The sequence below is a fragment of the Harpia harpyja genome, chromosome 6, assembly GCF_026419915.1.
Source record: "Harpia harpyja isolate bHarHar1 chromosome 6, bHarHar1 primary haplotype, whole genome shotgun sequence".
NCBI classification, from domain to species: domain Eukaryota; kingdom Metazoa; phylum Chordata; class Aves; order Accipitriformes; family Accipitridae; genus Harpia; species Harpia harpyja.
Window position 1 is genome coordinate 68,737,211 of NC_068945.1, and position 19,039 is coordinate 68,756,249.

The 19,039-nt window shown below is 38.7% G+C and overlaps 1 protein-coding gene across 5 annotated transcripts in view; it reads left to right on the plus strand.

Annotated features, from left to right (window-relative positions):
- Positions 1 to 19,039, plus strand: part of LRGUK (leucine rich repeats and guanylate kinase domain containing) — a 53,769-nt gene that overhangs the window by 17,237 nt on the left and 17,493 nt on the right. For 4 of the 5 annotated variants that reach the window (XM_052790258.1, XM_052790259.1, XM_052790261.1 and 1 more), the window contains exons 10-15: positions 525 to 631; positions 4,861 to 4,980; positions 7,764 to 7,860; positions 9,450 to 9,563; positions 15,611 to 15,812; positions 16,856 to 16,969. In XM_052790258.1, coding sequence (XP_052646218.1) covers positions 525 to 631; positions 4,861 to 4,980; positions 7,764 to 7,860; positions 9,450 to 9,563; positions 15,611 to 15,812; positions 16,856 to 16,969 — 754 coding nt within the window. The remainder of the gene's footprint in view (positions 1 to 524; positions 632 to 4,860; positions 4,981 to 7,763; positions 7,861 to 9,449; positions 9,564 to 15,610; positions 15,813 to 16,855; positions 16,970 to 19,039) is intronic. The other variant, XM_052790260.1, reaches the window with a different exon arrangement.

Below are 19,039 nucleotides of genomic sequence, written 5' to 3' on the forward strand. Positions count from 1 at the left end.
CCTCAATAGAGCTTTCAAGAGGATGGATGGAGGGAATTCTTGGAGTTTGAGTGCTCCTCCTCCCAGGAAAGACAGAAATGCATTGTCAGGAGAAAACTGCAGTTTGTTTGCTTTGTTAATGCCCTTTCTGTTCCTGTTGTGACGAATAAATGAATGGCTTCAGTCCCTAAGGATTTTAGTTTGGCATCTTCCACTAGCACTGAGAAGATGTAAATTAATGGATAATTAAAACCAAAGAAAAATTACTTTGTATCTTATGTGGCATCCTGTTTTCTTTCCAGTAAAACGTTGAATATGTTAAAGATGGTAAGCTACGTCTGGCTACCTTCCATCCATCTATCAAATTGTGCTTAAATCTCCTGAAAAGATTTATGTAGCGGAGTGCTCACAGACAAGCCAAATACAAAGACTGACCCTCATAAATATGAAGCCATCATTATTCATAGCGATCTGCGAAGCATATTGCAGCTGGAAACAATTACATCACTGCTCTTCTTTATTTTGCCCCTAAACTGTGGAAACAGGTTGCTGCTGTGAATAAATATGATCCTCCTCCAGAAGTTGTTGCTGCTAGAGATCACATGACTCATGTTATGTATAGCATGCTGCAGCCCCAGAGAATCTTTGACAGGTAAGCTTACCTCCACTTCACATCTGCTCCTGAGGGTGGCACTCAAGTAAAGCAGAATATGTTGTCATATTTAGAGGGACATTTTTCTGTCCCTCTCCCACCTCTAAATTAATCTAGCAAAGAGGAGAAGTTCTATAGTATTCTGTTGGCAGTCTGGAAATTAGGCAAATCTTATTTGGTTGAAATTGATTATGAAATGAAGTTAGTCATTCACCTCTGAAGACTAAGACAGATTGTCCACAGCTCCATTTCTTTTAAACAATCTGTTGAAACAGATGGCCATTTGCACCATAAATGAAAGACACAAAATTTCTACCAATACCCAAAGGCAATTTAAAAATCTCTAGAGGGAGAAGAGAGCTGTAAAACCTATCTTCTTCCTATTCTGCTTACTCCTCTTCAAACTATTGGCATCCCACTGTGAGCAAAATGGCTTTATTTGTGGCTTTAGGGCACATTTTATATTCATAAGGTGAAATTTTCAAATTTGTACTTAGGGAAGTCCAGCTACTTCTGCCTTTGGGAGGAGATGATGCTGACTGCCACGTAAATCACAGAAGGGAGAGGCAAATCAATGCTCTTTTTCCAGTGTTGCCATTGCTATGCCAGGTGACTTCTCTCAGTCTCATTTCTCATCTAGAAAATGGAAATAGCCATACTTTGCTGCTCTGCAGAGGTGTTATGATATTTGCTTGATGAATGCTTGGAAGATGCTTTGACATACTCTGATGGAAGATACTATGAAATATAGATGGTTTATTATTATATTTGCTACAGTGGGCACTGAGATCAACTTTTGTGCCCCACACCCTGTTTTAGCACCATTTTGGACATCTTAATTCATAATGAGTAATCTGATTTAAGATCCATGATTTAGTAACTCAGAAAATTGTATTTTTAGAATGGCTTTATTGTGAGTCTTGTGTTTTCTGGAATTGTCAATGAAAGACAGGAACCATCCCAGTGGTGATGATAGCTCTGAGAATTCTTAACAGCCTATTAAAAAAAACCCTGAAGATTTTTTTACTGTTTTGCAGGGTTGGACATTTCTTAAAAAAAAAAATGCACAATAGTTTTACCTAAAGGCATGGATGTCTTCCAGTGCAGACACAGGCTCTATTTAAATACTTGTTTATTGGATTATGTATGTGTATTTTCATTGCTGGAAAGAAACAATTCTGTCTTCTGTCAGAGGTATTGTATACACAAACATATAAACATGCAGACCAGCATTTATGGTACCGACCAAAATTGTTAATGATGCTTTGAATGTTTGCCCAAGCTCAGCTGGAAAGCACACAACACAGTCATTAATGAAATCTTCCTAATGATGATGTGTTACAGTCTTCTACAGTATAAAATGCTTATTGGAACCAGATTGGTATAGTTCATTTGCTTCTATCTTTTTAGATGAAATTATAATTAATTCTGTTTTAGTAATATCTCTATTAAAAATAAAACCTGAAAACAAAGCAAAAAGTTACATCGTTGCATACTCTGCAGTCAGAAAACATTAGCATTAAGTTTCTTATGCTGTTCCCTCTCTCTGTGTGCCTTGTGATTCTATCTTTAATTACATGGTAACACACCACTGAACAATATTATGTGTATTTTTCCCCCCTACTAGAAATGAATGTGACATTTTAAAAGGTAGCTTGATCATAGTTATAACTGCTACATGGGGAGCTCTTTAGTCTGTTGGGCTCTTCAGTCTATTGGGCAGGTACATGATGAGACTTGGTATCTGGCTATTGAGGATGAATTCATTCAGAGAAGAAATAGAGCATGATTATTTTTAACAATGAAAGTAATTAACCATTGGAACAATTTACCAAGAGAACGAAGAATTCTCCACAACTGGAACGTTTTTAATTAAAATATGCTCTAATGGAACCCCAGGTATCAGGCTTGAAACAGCTAACTCGGGGAAATCCTGTAGCCAATGCGATGAGGGGAGTCTGACTTGGTGAGCACAGTAGTCCCTTCTGGCCTTGAAATCTATTAATCTTGCACAGCAGTGTATTACTTTACTCGCCAAAGACAAAGCCAGTTGAAAGATGCACATTAAACGAGCCAAGAACTCTTTACGAGATACTGCTTACACGTTGTAGGAAAACCAAAACTTTTAGTTTATCTTTTGAGAACCAGTGGGTGGTGATGTAATGAAAGATAGTATTATGGAAATGTTCTCCGTGTTCTTCTGGTGAAATAATAAATCCAAGGAATTTGAGGATGTGAGGAATTTGAGCAATGGAAATTTATTTAAGAGAATTTGAATTCCAAGTATAATCAAGTCAAGTATCATTACTGGATATAACACTTCCTTGTAAAAGAAAAGATTACAGAGGAATTCTGCAATTTGCAAGCATATAACAAGTTCTGTGCACGGAGAAGGAATATATTAAAATTATGTTGAAGCTAAGGGTTCTGTCTTCACAGACCTGCCTTGACATCATTATTCACGAAGGGCATGGCCTTGAGCATGAATTATTATTCTTTCTGATATGTCTTGATAATTTTTGAATCTCTAGTCACTAAGCATGTTTCCTGGTATTCCCGGCTTTGAAATGGTTCATTTATAACAATGCACTTGTAGTATCCACAACAGTCACTAATACCTCCTGGCATCAGGTTGTCTTAAACTGGTCTTCTTCCTTACCACAAATGTCAGAAAAGGGAAAGACAGTCTGAACAGCTCAAATAATCAAGAGAGGAGGAAGATATTTCTTCAATTGAACAGAATGTCACAACCTAACAGATTCAGATAAGGATTTTTAAAAAATACCTTCAGTATTTTTAATGTATTGTGCTAATAAGCTTATTGTGCTAATGTTGTCTAATGTTTTGTAAATGTCACCAAGCGGCACAGTAAGTAAAAAATCCTTAAATCTCCCAAGGGTTCTGCTACTGTCTTGCTTTAAAATAGTCTAGTGGATGGAACACTGAACCAGGATCTGGGTTCATTTCACCATTTAGTAGCAGCACATATGTACAGACTCAAGCCAGTCTCTAAATTTATTAGGTGTATCTGTTATTTCTTCTGAGAGGATAGTACTCCACAGGAGAATTAGGAGACTGAATTGCATTATTACCTTAGTGCTTCTGAAGCATCAAGTGCCATTATATACATATAGTCTGGTAGATAATAGAGCTGGTTTGGTGAACCTAAAATAGGAGTAAAGCCATTACTTTGAAATCTTTTTCCACCGTGCTTGTGTTGGATGGTTATCATTACTTCTTACAGAGTTAGTTACTTGTAAGAGAAAAGGTAAAAGAAGTATACTCCGTTTTCTGGTATTTGTTTTCACCTGTTTTCAATCACATTAAATGAAAGCTAAACGCACATCGGTAGTTTTCTTCCACTTTAAAATTTAAATTTAGTTAAAGCTATTTATTAGTTAAAAGTAAGTGGGTTTGAAATCATTTCAACTATTTCTGACATATTATCAAGTGGCATGGTCTTAAGATCTAGCTGAGATTTAAAAATGAGAGTCCAAAGTTGCATTCCATTTTTAGCTGTCTAAATAAATTGCTGGACACTCAAAAGTGCAGAAATGCTATTCATTCTACTATTTACTGCTAGAAGTAGAAATTTGAGGATCTAACCATCTGCTCAGCATGGAGAAAATGGAGGGCTTTGCATTTTTGCAGCACTTTGGGTTCTTTTATTGTAGTGTTATTTGTGTTCAGTGGAGTTTAAGGATCTTAGTGTTTTTCATTGTGTTGAATTGAAGAGTTCTTTACAAATTGCCGCCTTTATCTGGCAAGGCCATGGAAGTCAGCAAGATTACATGCAGGACTGCGTAAAGGTTTGTAGGATTGAGTCCAGGTTAATGCTAGGTTTATTATCCTGACCATTAAAATATTACCGTCTCTGCAATAGACTTGGAAAACTCTTAGACAAATCCCAGCAACACCGTAACTGCAGAGGGAGCTTTAGAAAAGGCTATAAATCAGAAAAGATTATAGTAGACATAACATTATTCCTTTTGCAAAAGAGGCCCAGGGGTCTTTAATGCCGTATTTTGTGCTATTTTTATGTTTAGAGCATATCAAACTGAGCACACACTTCTCCTGATTTTTGTCTACACTATGAACAATGTGACTAGTGTGATAGACAGATGAGATTAGTTGATATGATGATAAAGTCTCTGCAGAAGCTTTTTACAGAGTTGCTGAAGACTTCATTTGTAGGTAATGTAATGGCTCCTTGTTTTCCTTTCTTGTAGCACTTTACCTAGCCTTGATGCTCCCTACCCCATGCTGGTATTAGTTGGCCCCCTAGCCTGTGGTAAGAGAGAGCTTACTCATAAGATCTGCAGACAGTTCAACAATTTCTTCAGATACGGGTAAGTTTGCTCCATAAGTTTAAAAGAACTTCACGTGCTCAGGGCTAGAATTGCTGCTGGTTTGGTTTTTGGGTTTTTGTTGTTTTTTTTTTTTTTAAAGAAGTTAAAAGTTAAAGACAACCAATAAATGTTCATTGCTATGCATTTTATCTCTTCCCAGGGCTTGATTGCCTGAAGTCATCAAATACTTCCTTAAAAGAAAAGCTATTTAAATTACCATGTTCTTTTCAAAGGTGAACAGCAAACAAACAAACAAAAATGTGTCATTTAGTGCTCCTTTTATTGATCTGTTCTATCTATGCTCACTAATGCCCCTCAACCTAAGCATCTGTTTAGATATGTATGCATTTCTCTTAATTTTTGTAATGTACCTGCATATAAACACATTAGCATGCATGTGCAGACTGCATCCAGAAGCTAGGAAAGGAAGCAAGTGCAATTGCTGGACCAGTTTATTATCCTGTGAGTAGTGTTATCAAAGCAAATGGCACCTTTCAGACTTCACCACCTGCTGGGAGGACTAATTCTCTCTATCTGAAAGGCCTGAATTATGATCCCCACCACCCTGGGCTCCCTGTGTATTTAGTGGAGAGAAACTATCTCTTTCCAAGGGAGACTGAGCCTTTGTGAATCACTTCCCTGAGGTACCTACCTATTTTCAGTGCACAGTAGATAGGAAGTCTGGCTAAGTTAGATCACCACTATCTGTTGCCTAAGATTAGGTGGTTCAAGCTGTTCCTTTTGTCCACCCATTCTATTCTTTACATTACCTAATGTTCACAGGTCCTGTAGCACACAGTATTTGGCACTGGTCTGTATTCCCATTATATTGTCTGTCCTTTATTTTCTCAGATTTTTTTATTACATGCATTTACCCATTCATTTTTAACGAGACTTTGGCCGTAGTTTCACATATATAGCGTTTGCCACAATAGGACCTGGGTCTATGTTTGTGTACTCTTAGGTACTCAAGTGGTGGGTTGTAAGAAAGGGACCACGGGCACGTGCATATGTGAGAATGATTCCTCAGAGTTCTTAGCATCACAGGACCATGCTCTGCATGTCGATGTGATGTTTAGTAGTAGCCTTCTTCTCTAGCATAATATACCATGGTGAAGGAGCTTATATGTATTTCTGTCTGCTCTGTACTCAGATTATAGCCACTTGCTGGATTAGATCATTAAACTGGCAAGTTGAGAGAGGACATTTTAGAAAAGATCTGTGAAGGTTATGTGACTGGAAAAATGACTTTTTGCCTTTCTTTAAAGCAACTACTATGTTTTGAAAGACTAGATTGGAAATTACAAACTAATTGAATGCCAGCTGAAATTTTCCAAGCACTATGTGGGGTTTTTTTAAGGGCATTGTTTTTATAGTGTGTATTTATTTCCTAAAAGTTGTATGCATGAGGGGAAAAAAAAGGGAGAGAGACAGAATCTTAACAGAGCAGAAAATTGCAACCATAAAGCAAAGTTGTATTTTAATTATTCAGTGGAGATTTAAGCAATTTTATGGCTTACACTTTTAAATTTCAAACATTCCACTCATTAAAAATGTATTTCATGCAAGATACCCTGGCAGTTTGAATGTAAACATGGCCTTGCAATTAAAAAGGGTTGTAATGTTTAAAAGTGTTTCAAAAAATAAAGTGAAATTGGACCCTCAAACCATCTGGCTAGTGCTCAGGAATGACCTTTAAAGCTGGATGCATTCATAATATCTTAAAAAAAATCAGGCCTTTGAAGTGAAATTTTACAGAGTCCATGTGTAGCACACTGTTCTCATTTGCCACAGCTTGCTGTTAAAAAAAAGTGACACCCTCTAATGCCGTGATAGTTAAGATCTGTCAAGGTCTGCATTATAGACTAAATTTCTTAATGGTTTATAACTCGACTACCTTGAATAAATGAACAGAAATGGCCTGGTAGGTGGTATACTAGTAGGTGGTATATTTTTTGCCATGTTTTCCAGGGCAATGCAGCAGAAGTCAAAGAGTTAAAATGTTGTCTGTGTGAATCAATGCCAAAGCTGCACATTACACTTTTGTTCCTGTTATCCTACAATGTGAAAACTAAAAACAAAACCAAAGCAGAAACAAGTAGCAAAATATAACTTCCTAAGATAGAACATGAGCCACTGCATGCTTTAGTCTAAAATTGCTACGTGCATTGACTTAGCTGGAGTTCTTTGGTTTTGTTTGGGTTTTTTTTTTTTTTAGTGTTTTATCCTGGTAGTAAGCTCACGTATCTGAGGTTTATCCTATTGTCCTTATGTGGTGGCAGGCCATTACTTTTCCTGCCTTGTATCCCACTTATCTCCCTAGTTTCAGGATTGTTTCTCCCCTTTCTATTAGGGGTCTATTTAAAGATTGGTCTTTATATCTCTTTCTTAACCTCACAGTTCAGCCTAACTCCTAGTCTCCTTTTCCATATTTAGGATTCTACTTTATATCATCCACAAGCTGACATAACTGGAAAAAAAATGATTTCATCATTTCTCTATTACAGGGTGCTGTGACAGCTTCAGTTCAGGCTATCCTGGGTTGGGGGGGATTTATAGCCAAAATGTAATGTTACATTTAAACTTTTTTTTGTATTTATGGGTTAATCTTTCAAATATGCGGCATTAGTGGTATGATTTGCACCTCTTTATATTTCTCATATTTCTCCTCTTCTTAAAAATAAAATGATTTGTAGTATTCTCCCTTTCCCCCCCCCCCTATTCCATAGCTGCTTCTATGATTGAAAACAGGTTATTTCTTTATTATACCATATATCTTCCAGTCCCTGTCACACTACCAGGGCAGCTTACTTTGGTGAAGAAAACAGACTTGATTACTATTTCGTTTCTCAAGAAGCATTTGACAAAATGGTGAACACAGTAAGTACCTGACTAGTATCCTAGTAGGCCTATTTCCTACGTGCAGAGTGAACTCAAATTTTTGTCCAGGTCTGATTATTTTATTTATTTTTTTTTATATTAAGTTTGTGTCTGTGTGTGCATGCTTATTCACTCTACAGTTATGTGGCTTAAGTTCACAGAAACCACAAATTCATTGTATATTTATGCTATCTTCTGTATGAATGTATAGAAATGATTAAATGGGCATAATGGTCAGTAGGAATCTTTAAACAGTAGTATAATGTAGAAATAAACTTATTTTCATATCACAGAATCATAGAACCACAGAGTGGTTTGGGTTGGAAGGGACCTTAAAGATCATCCAGTTCCAACCCCCCTGCCATGGGCAGGGACACCTTCCACTAGACCAGGTTGCTCAAGGACCCATCCAACCTGGCCTTGAATGTTTCCAGGGATGGGGCATCGACCACCTCTCTGAGCAACCTGGGCCAGTGTTTCACCACCCTCATCGTAAAAAATTTCTTCCTTATATCCAGTCTGAATCTACCCTCTTTCAGTTTAAAGCCATTACCCCTTGTCCTGTCACTACATGCCCTTGTAAAAAGTCCCTCTCCAGCTTTCCTGTAGGCCCCCTTTAGGTACTGGAAGGCTGCTGTAAGGTCTCCCCGGAGCCTTCTCTTCTCCAGGCTGAACAACCCCAACTCTCTCAGCCTGTCTTCATAGGAGAGGTGCTCCAGCCCTCTGATCATCATATGCAAATATCTGGGGTGTGTGCAGGAAAGGAAAACTCCTGAAATAGCTGCCATCATTTTTTTTTTTTTTTTTTTCTTTTTTCAAAATCTTCCAGCAACCCTGCAGGGAATACTTTTAAAGTTTAGCAAATTCACCCTAAAGGCATTGTGTGTCTCTGAAGGCAGTGTGCCTCTAGCTACTGTTTCTGATGCCTTTTGCTGCCTGCAATAAAACTTTGGCTTGAAAAGCCACAACAGAGCTCATTATTTGTACATATACAAATGGGGGTGCCAACACAGTCTTAAGCAACTGATCTAGTCCTTAATGATAACTCTCAGTAATCAAGTAGTTTAATTTTAAAAGAATATAATCTGCTTACATCTCTCTAGACATACTACTGGGAACCAAAGTTTCAGTTGTCAGGTTTTAACTTTGAAATTTCTTGGCCCATTATACATTCTCCTTGCAGATTTGTTTCTGTCTTCTCCTTTCTTTGGCATCTTCTATTTTATATGGCATGGCCATATGGTTTGATGTAATGTCAAAAGAAGGATGCCCCTTGCTTTAGATCTTGCTGTCTTTACAGTGTGAATGAATAACCAATAAAAGCTGTAACCTGTCAGCAGCTTGTTTTCAAGACATTGATGTTTTATTATCCATGAACAATGTACAAGCCTGTACCCTGCAGGACTGGCTATGTGCTCTTCGCTGCAAATTTTGTGCTCCCATTGGCTTCATTATCATTGATGATTTAGGCAGGGAGAAACTTTGTAAGGAGAGAAAGCAAGAAAGTCCAGAGTGATTATGCTCCTTTAGGGAAGTTGTATCCCTTAAAATATTTCCTTTGTCATTATACTTGCTGTTTTGAATTTCAGGGCAAGTTTATAGCAACCTATAAATACAGTGGCTATTACTACGGACTTGGAAGAGACACTGTAGAATCAATTGCCAGAGAGGGTCTTGCAACCTGTGTTCACTTAGAAATAGAGGTAAGGATTACTTATTGCCTAACCAGTTTTGAATGAGTCATTCTGTGAGAACTGTCCTGGGGAGGAATTCATGCAGTTTGACTAAGGTTTGTTTCAGCTGCCTAGACATAGCTACTTAGTGATACAAGAGACAGCCTATGGTCTTCGGCCCAGCCTACAGCTGCTGGTGATATATTTGAACTAGTTGTGCGGGCTGCGCTACAGTCACTGGAGAGACAGTTGTTTGGTCACATGAACGGCATTTTTAACTCCACTGCCTGTATCAAGTAGCTCTCCATTGTCTATCTGTTAACCACACCACTCCCTTTATAGATGCCCACATTTAGTCAGATAGATCCTTCTGCTGGCTTCTTAAAATTTCCTGGCCTATTTTTTCAGTCTTCAGCAGCCTCATCTCCCCACCACATCACCAGTACTTTCCATTACAGTGTCTTCGGCTTTTCAGCCATGTGCTTTCCACTGATCTGCAGCTTATATGCAACTAGTCTAGAGCTGAACACCAACTGATCACCCCTAAAAGAATGCCATGTTTCTCCTTTGCTGATGAAGCAGTGGAGGATGCGTGCAGGCCTGAGGCGATATTTGGGGCAGAACTATTAAAAGATGCAATCTCTTTGAGGGATTACTTTACCCTCTCTGAGGTTTGTCAGGTGCACATGCACAGATGGCAGAATCTCAGAAGTCATGCTGCGTTAGGAAACTAGGTCACAAACAAAGTGTCAAAATCTGTCTATTGGAATCCCAAAAGAATAACCTTTTAGATAATTTTCTAATTATGTACTTCTCATTATTTTAGATCAATATTTACTAGCTAGGGGTTGGAGTGACAAAAAAGCAAAGGCATGCTACACTTCCTTCCAAATTCTTTCTATAAAATAAGCTCCACCTCTATGAGCTTCCAAAATGAGACACTCTGCAGAGTGCCCCGAATGTGATACAGAGTGTTGCTGGGTTTCACTGTGTTTGTAGGGCTCAGCTCTACCTCTGGGAGATTACTACAAGTTGACAGACACTCCTACACTCCGTGATGGATAAGGAAAAAAATAATAGAGAAAAAACAGAAATGTAGGAGACTGCAGTGCTAACATAGGATCCTAAGTTGTGCATCTAGAGTTAGGGGAGTGACTAGGGAGACCTGAGCAAAAATTGATACTAAATTTAATTAATTTTAGAATGATTATTTTGTCTGTGAAACTGATGATCAAGACCCTAGTTTTCAGTTAGGAACCTTAGCGTTCAGCAGGAGTTTTAGTCCCCTTTGGCCCATGTACACATTTACTGGCTTGCATATAAATGTACAAATAACAGAGTAGCAGCATGTCAGCACTAAAAATTAAGTAGCTCCTTGCTCAAACGGTCAGCAGTGTAATGCGGCAGTCCTGCTCTTACGTGCCTCCTACTTGACTGATATTAAACAGCAAATTAATAACTTAATCTCTGTGTAGTTCCATTTCGTCTTTTTCCTCAGTCTTGTCAAAACTGTGAATCACCCTCAGTCTCCACTGATTGCGATAGGCATTGAGTGTGTTTGTTGTCTTGCCAGACAGACCCTAAATTTACAGGGAAAGAAAAATAGGAGAAGATTAAATATGATGGAATGCGGTGCCTTTTAAAGCTGTCAATTCTTCACAAAGTAGATGTGTTGTCAAATAATTTAGGAGAAAGAACTTAATGGAATGTCATGTTTATTCATAAGGAGGTTAAGCGAGCGACATAGGCAGTGACCATAACTTTTACTGGGTATTACTGAAGCTACTGTCATGGACAGACAGCTAAGAAACAGCTTTGTCACTGAAGTTTCAAGATCACGTAGTAATTATGCATAGTCTTGTATCACTATGGACTCTGCTAGCAGATGAGAAACAATAATGGTGAGTTATGTATCTGAATAGAAGTTATCGAAGTCCATTATCTTCTGCAAGGCTCATAACAAAAGTGATTTAGCACTATTAAAAGAAATTTTAATTATGGTCTGTGGGCTGAAGCTAAAAATTTAGAGCTGTTCATTCCCTTTAATCTAGACTGTATCTTTCACTGATAAAGGAGACTCACACAAATTTTAAAAGTTAAATCTTGCTGAGTCTACACTTCCAGTTAGTAAAGCTATTGCAATTCTGACACACAGTTATGTGTTGGAGTAAGCGTGTTTGCAGTGCTTTCCCTTTGCTTGTGTAACCACCAATAGCTGCAGAGCAATTGAAGGAGCTGCACGTTCCAACCAAGGATGTAGTGGTGGAGTGGCTTATGTGTCTCATTATGCTTCCAGAAATATAAGTACACCTTGCCTCCTACCAAAGACTACTCTCTATTGCACTTGTTGCTGGTTATCCAGTCATTCAGGCTGGGGAGTCAAAGGAAGCAGGATATACTACTAGTCACGTCTTTTCTATAACCCCATGCTGTTAACTGAAAAAATTGAGGTGCTTTAGCTATATTAAATGAATGGACATCTTCAACTCGGTCAGTCCTTCGATCTTTCTTGACCTCATATGCAAATTCAGGAAACCGAAATTTTACTCCTTTTTTTATTTTCCAAGTATCTCTCTGATTTCAAACTGTCAGCTCCTGTATTCTCCCATTCTTTATTTTAAGGTCATTTCCTTATACGCTGTTTATTTCATATTAGGCAGTTACTCATCCTGTTGTCTCTGTACGACAAATTTATTGGGTATACCAGAAGCTTTCTGTATCTCTTCCTTTCTTCTCCTCCCCGCTCATCCCAGACTATTGATGGGCTGCCTTCCTATTCCTACACAGTTCTGGGACATACGAATCATTTGTTACATTATTTCTTGATCAGAATAGAACTCATTCATGGTGTAACTTCAGATGAAGAAGGTGTTACTAGGCTGGAATGTGGGTCTGCTTTCTGCTGGTTTTCCAGTCTCTGAATAATTACAGGCTTAGCTGAAAGTAGGTGGTCACATAGCTGGATACAAAAATTTCTATGCCCTAAATTCTCCCCTTTAATTTTCACAAAAATGTATAGGATTTTCCCCAAAATCACTCCCTGAAATTTTTAGAATGGATCAAAGTACTGTTCCATACTTAGAATGCTGCAATCAGGAAAAAAAAAAAAATCTAGTAAGTGTTCAGCCTATTACTGGGTTTTGCATGATTTTGCTTGTATTTGTCTATATTTTAGAATTATTCTGAGAACCCCAGCTTTAAGGATGTTACGGTCAGTTCTGATGAAGTAATGAGCAGTGCTCATTTGACATATTAGTCCCTCTCTGTTACTGCCGACTTTAGTGAAGAAGGTGTATCATGCCTCAATGAAAATGAAGTGAGCTTCCCTACGGTTAGTACAGTGCAATAATGTGCATGGTCTCACTTAACTTTGGATAATTTGTTCATCACCACACACTACAATGGTTGTTGGCCTGTTTTTTGGGTTTTTTTTCACAATGATCATTAAGCACCCAAAATGATCATTTTTATATATAAAGCCAAGAATTTATTGTTAGTATGATGGAAATTTTAACTGTCTAATTTAAGAATCATCACTAGTCTAGGTCTAAATATTACAGAAAAAGGAAGAAGAATAATGCATTAAGAGTACTTATATACTGAAAACTTCCCAATACTACTACTACTACTACTAATAATAATAATAATAATGCAATTAAAACACGCTGCTTGGTTTCTATCTGATTTGCTGGTGTTATGCTCACCCTTTCAGTGCTCCTTTGGGTTCTAAGTTCAGTGGTTTCCCTCCGGTGTTGTCGTTAGGGGGGGATGTTACAGCAAGTTCTCAACATCTGAGCCCTTTGCTGGGAGGATATTCATGTTGATGGTTTCTTCTTTCTCCTCCCAGGATCCTCTTGGGGTCATTTGTATATGTTTGCTAACACATGTTTACACCTTTCTCTTTCTTCATTGGTCTGCAGCTCCAGGTTACATATGAATTCATAGAATCATAGAATCATTTAGGTTGGAAAAGACCTTTAAGATCATCGAGTCCAACTGTAAACTTAACACTGCCAAGTCCACCACTACACCATGTCCCTAAGCACCACATCTACATGTCTTTTAAATACCTCCAGGGATGGTGACTCCACAGCCTCCCTGGGCAGCCTGTTCCAATGCTTGACAACCCTTTCGGTGAAGAAATTTTTCCTAATATCCAACCTAAACCTCCCCTGGTGCAACTTGAGGCCGTTTACTCTCATCCTATCACTTGTTACCTGGGAGAAGAGACCGACCCCCACCTCGCTACAACCTCCTTTCAGATAGCTGTAGAGAGTGATAAGGTCTCCCCTCAGCCTCCTTTTCTTCAGACTAAACAACCTCAGTTCCCTCAGCTGCTCCTCACAAGACTTGTGCTCTAGACCCTCCACCAGCTTCGTTGCCCTTCTCTGGACACGCTCCAGCACCTCAAGGTCTTTCTTGTCATGAGGGACCCAAAACTGAACACAGGATTCGAGGTGCGGCCTCACCAGTGCCGAGTACAGGGGGACGATCCCTGCCCTGCTCCTGCTGGCCACACTATTTCTGACACAAGAATTCATTATATATAGTGCCCTTTATGTATGTTAGATACTATTTCTGATTGTTGCCCGTAAAACCAGCTTTGTCCAGCTCCAGGCCTTTGGTTTTTAATTGACCATTATTGAGATGTTCATAGTTGTGAGGTGTCTAGTGTCAAGACTGTGCCCTATCTCTGTTCATCCCATGCCTGGAGTCTTCTACATTGTGTCCTGTGTTTCCGCTTCTCAAGGTCTTTGCTATCATGCCAGGCCTGTATTTATCTACACTGTGTTACTATGTTGAGTCATAAACATCTCATTCTACCTGGAACAACTGCTTGTTACTGCTATCCATATAAAACTATGGTTGTACCACACAAAGATAAACAAAAGTAAAACAATTAGATATAGACAGCTGGTCAACAAGAGAAATTGCTGTCACAGCTGAACCAAGTAAAACAAAGTTACAGCCAAGTCAAGAAAAGTTCAGAGCAAGCAGGACAAGCCTCAGTCCTCAACTCTTGAAAACTCGGTACAAATCTTATGGCAATAGCAATACCATATTGCAGGGCTGCATGGTTACAATATTCTCCTTTATATGTAGATAGAGTGAGAGAGAAAAGATTCTTCAAAGTATGAGCTGGTGCAAAGGAGAGCTATTGGAAATTCAGGATTGGTACCATTACCTGCATCATTTAATAAGACTGTGTCTTTAAGTCCTAGCATGCAGACAGGTCTCCTTTTTCAGATCTAGCTGAAATGATTACAGGTGTTTGCAGTCCTGAGGTGTCAATTAGTGCCAACTGGAGCCCTTGTCCTTTCAGCAGAGTTGATGCAAGACACCTGTAAATATTTCCTAGTCCGCTATACTAAAAGTCCTATTCAAGATAGTTTATTGCTGACAAAAATAGTTCAAGTTAAGGTGGCTGACTGCAGTGTAACAGATGAAGAATGCGCACATCATATCTCTGCTGGGGGGTTGTGGTTATACCCAGTTTTGGGAGTGGGTAACATTGCAAGCTGCTCCAGCAAAATAAATATGCCTGTATCTCGATGCAGTTGCATGCTTTCACTTAGAAAAATATACCAGCTGAGGAGAAAATTGTCAGTTTGTTCATAGTGGAAAGCTAAGGGCCAAGGTGGTGATGCAGATAAGTTGTGCTGTGTGTCAGTACAATAGTGTGAGTCAGTGATACGCACATTTAGAATAACTAGGTTCTGATGTAATAGAAAGGGTGGAGAAGAAGGAACAGTTGTTAACTGGTGGGCATGAGAAGTATGAGGCTTTAAATCACTGTGGAATTTGACTAAAAGGATTCTTTCAAAAGTGTGTTTAGAATAAAGTTGTACTACTCTTGTAATGCTTTCCACATGTAGCTTTAGGGCGCTTCACCTTGTACTTGTCTGTTTTGTAAAGCTGGATGCTAGATCTTGAAACCTGTAGATTAGATACAGGTTTCCAGTACTGCTTTCACAATAATTTGTGATAAATACAGAGTTGTCCTAAACTCAGCTACAAGTTCAATAGGCACTCAGTTTCAGGAACAAAACATTGCGTTTCTCTGCTTAATTTTAAAGGGTGTGCGTAGCTTGAAAAATACCTACTTTAAACCCAGATATATCCTGCTAGTGCCGATGAACAAAGAAAAATATGAGGGACATCTGCGGAGGAAAGGATTATTCAGCAGGCCAGAGATTGAAGAGGCAGTCTCCAGAGTGGACATGTACATCAGAATAAGTCAGGGTTTTCCAGGATACTTTGATGCAGTTGTCAACATAGGTAAGTTAATCTCTTTCATACTATAAATCTGACTTCTAATGTCACACCAATAGATGGACTGAAACAGCTATGCGAACAAAGCCATTGGCAGATATTAAACTAAGGATGACAAATGGTTTGATGTTCAGCATAACAGTTTAAACTATCCCTTAATCAATTTTCTGAGTTAATTCTTGTCCCAGGAATCCAAAAGCTCTGGAGATCTGTCAGGTCTGAATTACTCTGCTATGCCCAAGTTGTGCTTTAAGCCCATCTAGAAAGCGAACCAACTATTGAACTCAGCAGCACACTTGTTAAGTGTTGTCTCCTGTGAGAATATTAAACTGATCTGTGCTAATTTTCTGTTGGTTTCTGGGCAGAGTTCAGAGGTGCTTTTGATCTAACAGACCTAGTTATCTCTGGGCAGAGTAGGCTTTTATCAAGTGTTGAAATGACAGCTGATGTGGAGTCTGGCATCGTCTCACTGTAAAGAACAGACTGCTGCAAAGCTTTTCCTTGTAGGACTCTTCTGCTTAGTAACTTGCTCAAGTCCTCCAGCCCGAAACAAGGAATGTGATGGTGGTAGATATTTCATTAAAACAAATGTTTGCATCTTCATATTTAGGAATTGAGGATAGCAGGAGGTAGAGAAGAACCCTTTTCTAGTTCATTCTGTGTCTGCCCTTTTGTGGACGTGATCATTGTGGTTCACCACAGTGATGGTGAAATGTATCATCGTGGTATGAAATATTGTATTTGTACTCACTGTCAAGGGTAGATGGAGCTTACAATTTAAATACAGCATTAAAGTAAAACAGTAAAACCAAACTGCAGAAGGAGAATATTTAGGTGAGTGCAGAAACTGAGATGAATTTCAGATTATATTCTTGAATGTGCTGTTTATGAAGATGAAGATTTTTCTCCCAAAGAGATGAGCTGGATGAGTTAAGAATGCATTTCTGTGTCAAACTTCTGTGATTTGTAACTTTGTACTTATGAAAGCTTGTTTTTTTCATTATGATGTATCCTTTCTTTCACCATGAAATGCATATCCCTTTCTGCAGATGAATTGGATGAGGCATTCACAGAGCTGAGTTTCCTTGTAAAGGCATACCTGGGTTTGGAGCCACCTGCAGTTTTTGATAGCATTCAGGACTTGAATAGCAGAGCAGGAGCAGGTACTGTGTCTGGGCACATGCTACTACTGTTTTTATCAGTAGAGTATGCCTACTTATTTGTTAGAAGAATTGAAATCTGTGAATGATGCAACCTGTGAGACTGCTTGTCTCTGAAACTGCAGCATGCTTCTCTGTAATGGGTCTCCTGGGCTGATTCCTCCCTGGGATCTGAATCTTTAATGGAGATCTTTCCAGGTACTTTACGTCACTGTGTGCCCTGAGGCAATAATATGCAGAAAGTGAGTTGCCTGACTCTTCTGAGGTTGCTTTTGGGCTAAGGATCTCCCATTCATTCCAGATGAATCACTAGTGAGATATGTGTCCCTGGCTGAGAGCTTTGTGCCTATCAAACTGTCGAGCAACAAGAAAATGGCATGACACTGAGACCTTACTTTACTCTTTTCCCCAGGATAGCCAGAAGTGTGAAGAGGTATATGAAAACCAGGATAGTAAGATGAGTGGAGGCAACTTACAAATTCACTCCAAGTGCTTTTGGGTCTACCTACTGTGGGGTAAGCCCAAATGATTGGTAGTGTGTTTAACAGAAGCCTTTTAGCCCTTGAATGACTAAGGCTGGAGCCTCATGATCACTTCCAGCTAATCCAAGCGCATGTTGCTGCAAAAAGTGGTCATGCCCATCTTGCCTCTCCTGCCTATGTATTTCGAGTTTCCCCCTTGCTCTCATTCCTCTGATAGTGCAGCCATGTGTAATCTGGATCAGGGAATGGTTCCATCCAAAAACTAACCTAGGGAAGAAAAAACCAACAACTTGCAGACAGATCGATTCCTTGATCAAACTCATCATGCAGCTATAGAATTGGCTCAAGGAGGGAAGGGTGCGGGAGAAGAGCTTCATGGCTGCCTGTGGAGGAAGAAAGGAGGAGTACTCTTGTCAGAGGCAGCATCACTAAGATTAGCTTAACATATTGTGAGAGCTCAGCTGTAACCCTTGAATTTATTCCAGACAGAGCAGGTTACCAGCTGGGACGAAAGCAGAATATGATCTCTGAAATACTGGAGAAAAAGAAATAAGAAACAAACATTATAGTAGTAAGATGTTGCACAGCATGGACTAAGAGGAAGCTCGTTTATGTGAACTCTTTCCTCTAACGCCAAGAGCCTCTGTGGTTTATGGCTGTCTTGTTTAGACGTGTTACAGCAGAAGGGTTAATGAGTTTTGTAAGTAACACAGAGCCAAAATTCATGACCTTTTGTGTGGCTCAGAAGGCTGCAAATAAAAGTAGCTGAAGGGAAGGCAAAAATGTCTGAAAATGTTAATGAAGGATAGTATAATATTCATCAGTTCATCATTTCAAGTAATTTTGTTTCCTGAAAGAATTAATAAATACTGATTTCCCAGTGGACAAGAAAAAAGCTTCTACACATATTGTGGCATCTCAGTGCTACAGCAGTGAGGACCTTTCTGAAGAATCTTATTTAATCTTAAACTATGTAGATTTTATTTTCATTTCCAGAGCTTCCATGTTGTTTGAAGTGAGAAAGAAGACTCCCTTGCCTTATTTACTGTAATACTGATGCTTATTTGTCTTAAAAACACCGGAAATGTTTTGTCCTGAGAGGCAGCAAAACCCACCAAACCCTAACTAGATTATCAGGAAAGAAGAAAAAGGGGGAGGATTAAAGATAAAAGATTTATATATAATCATGGTATTTTTGAAGATACAGACGTGTGTCTCTGAGGTTCCTTTAAAGGACTTTCTTTGTATTCCTCAGCAGTTCTGAGTTCTTTCAGTGAGTGACTTGTCACTAGTTACAGAAACTTCATTAATAGTGCTAAATTTTGGTAATTTTGCTGTCCATAAAGTAACTTTTAAATTTACTACGCACCATTAAATTCATTTAGAGCTTCATTTATAGGTGTTTAAATAAATTTAACTATCCTATTTCTAGAGATCATCTCTTCTTATGGACTGTGTGAAATAATTTATTTTAAAAAACTTGCCCCAAGGTTGTCTTTAATATGGACATTTTTAGTAAGATAGTAGCAGGGGGAAGATTGGTTGTGTGAGATTATGATAGGTTCTTAATTCTTTTTTTAATGAACTGCTG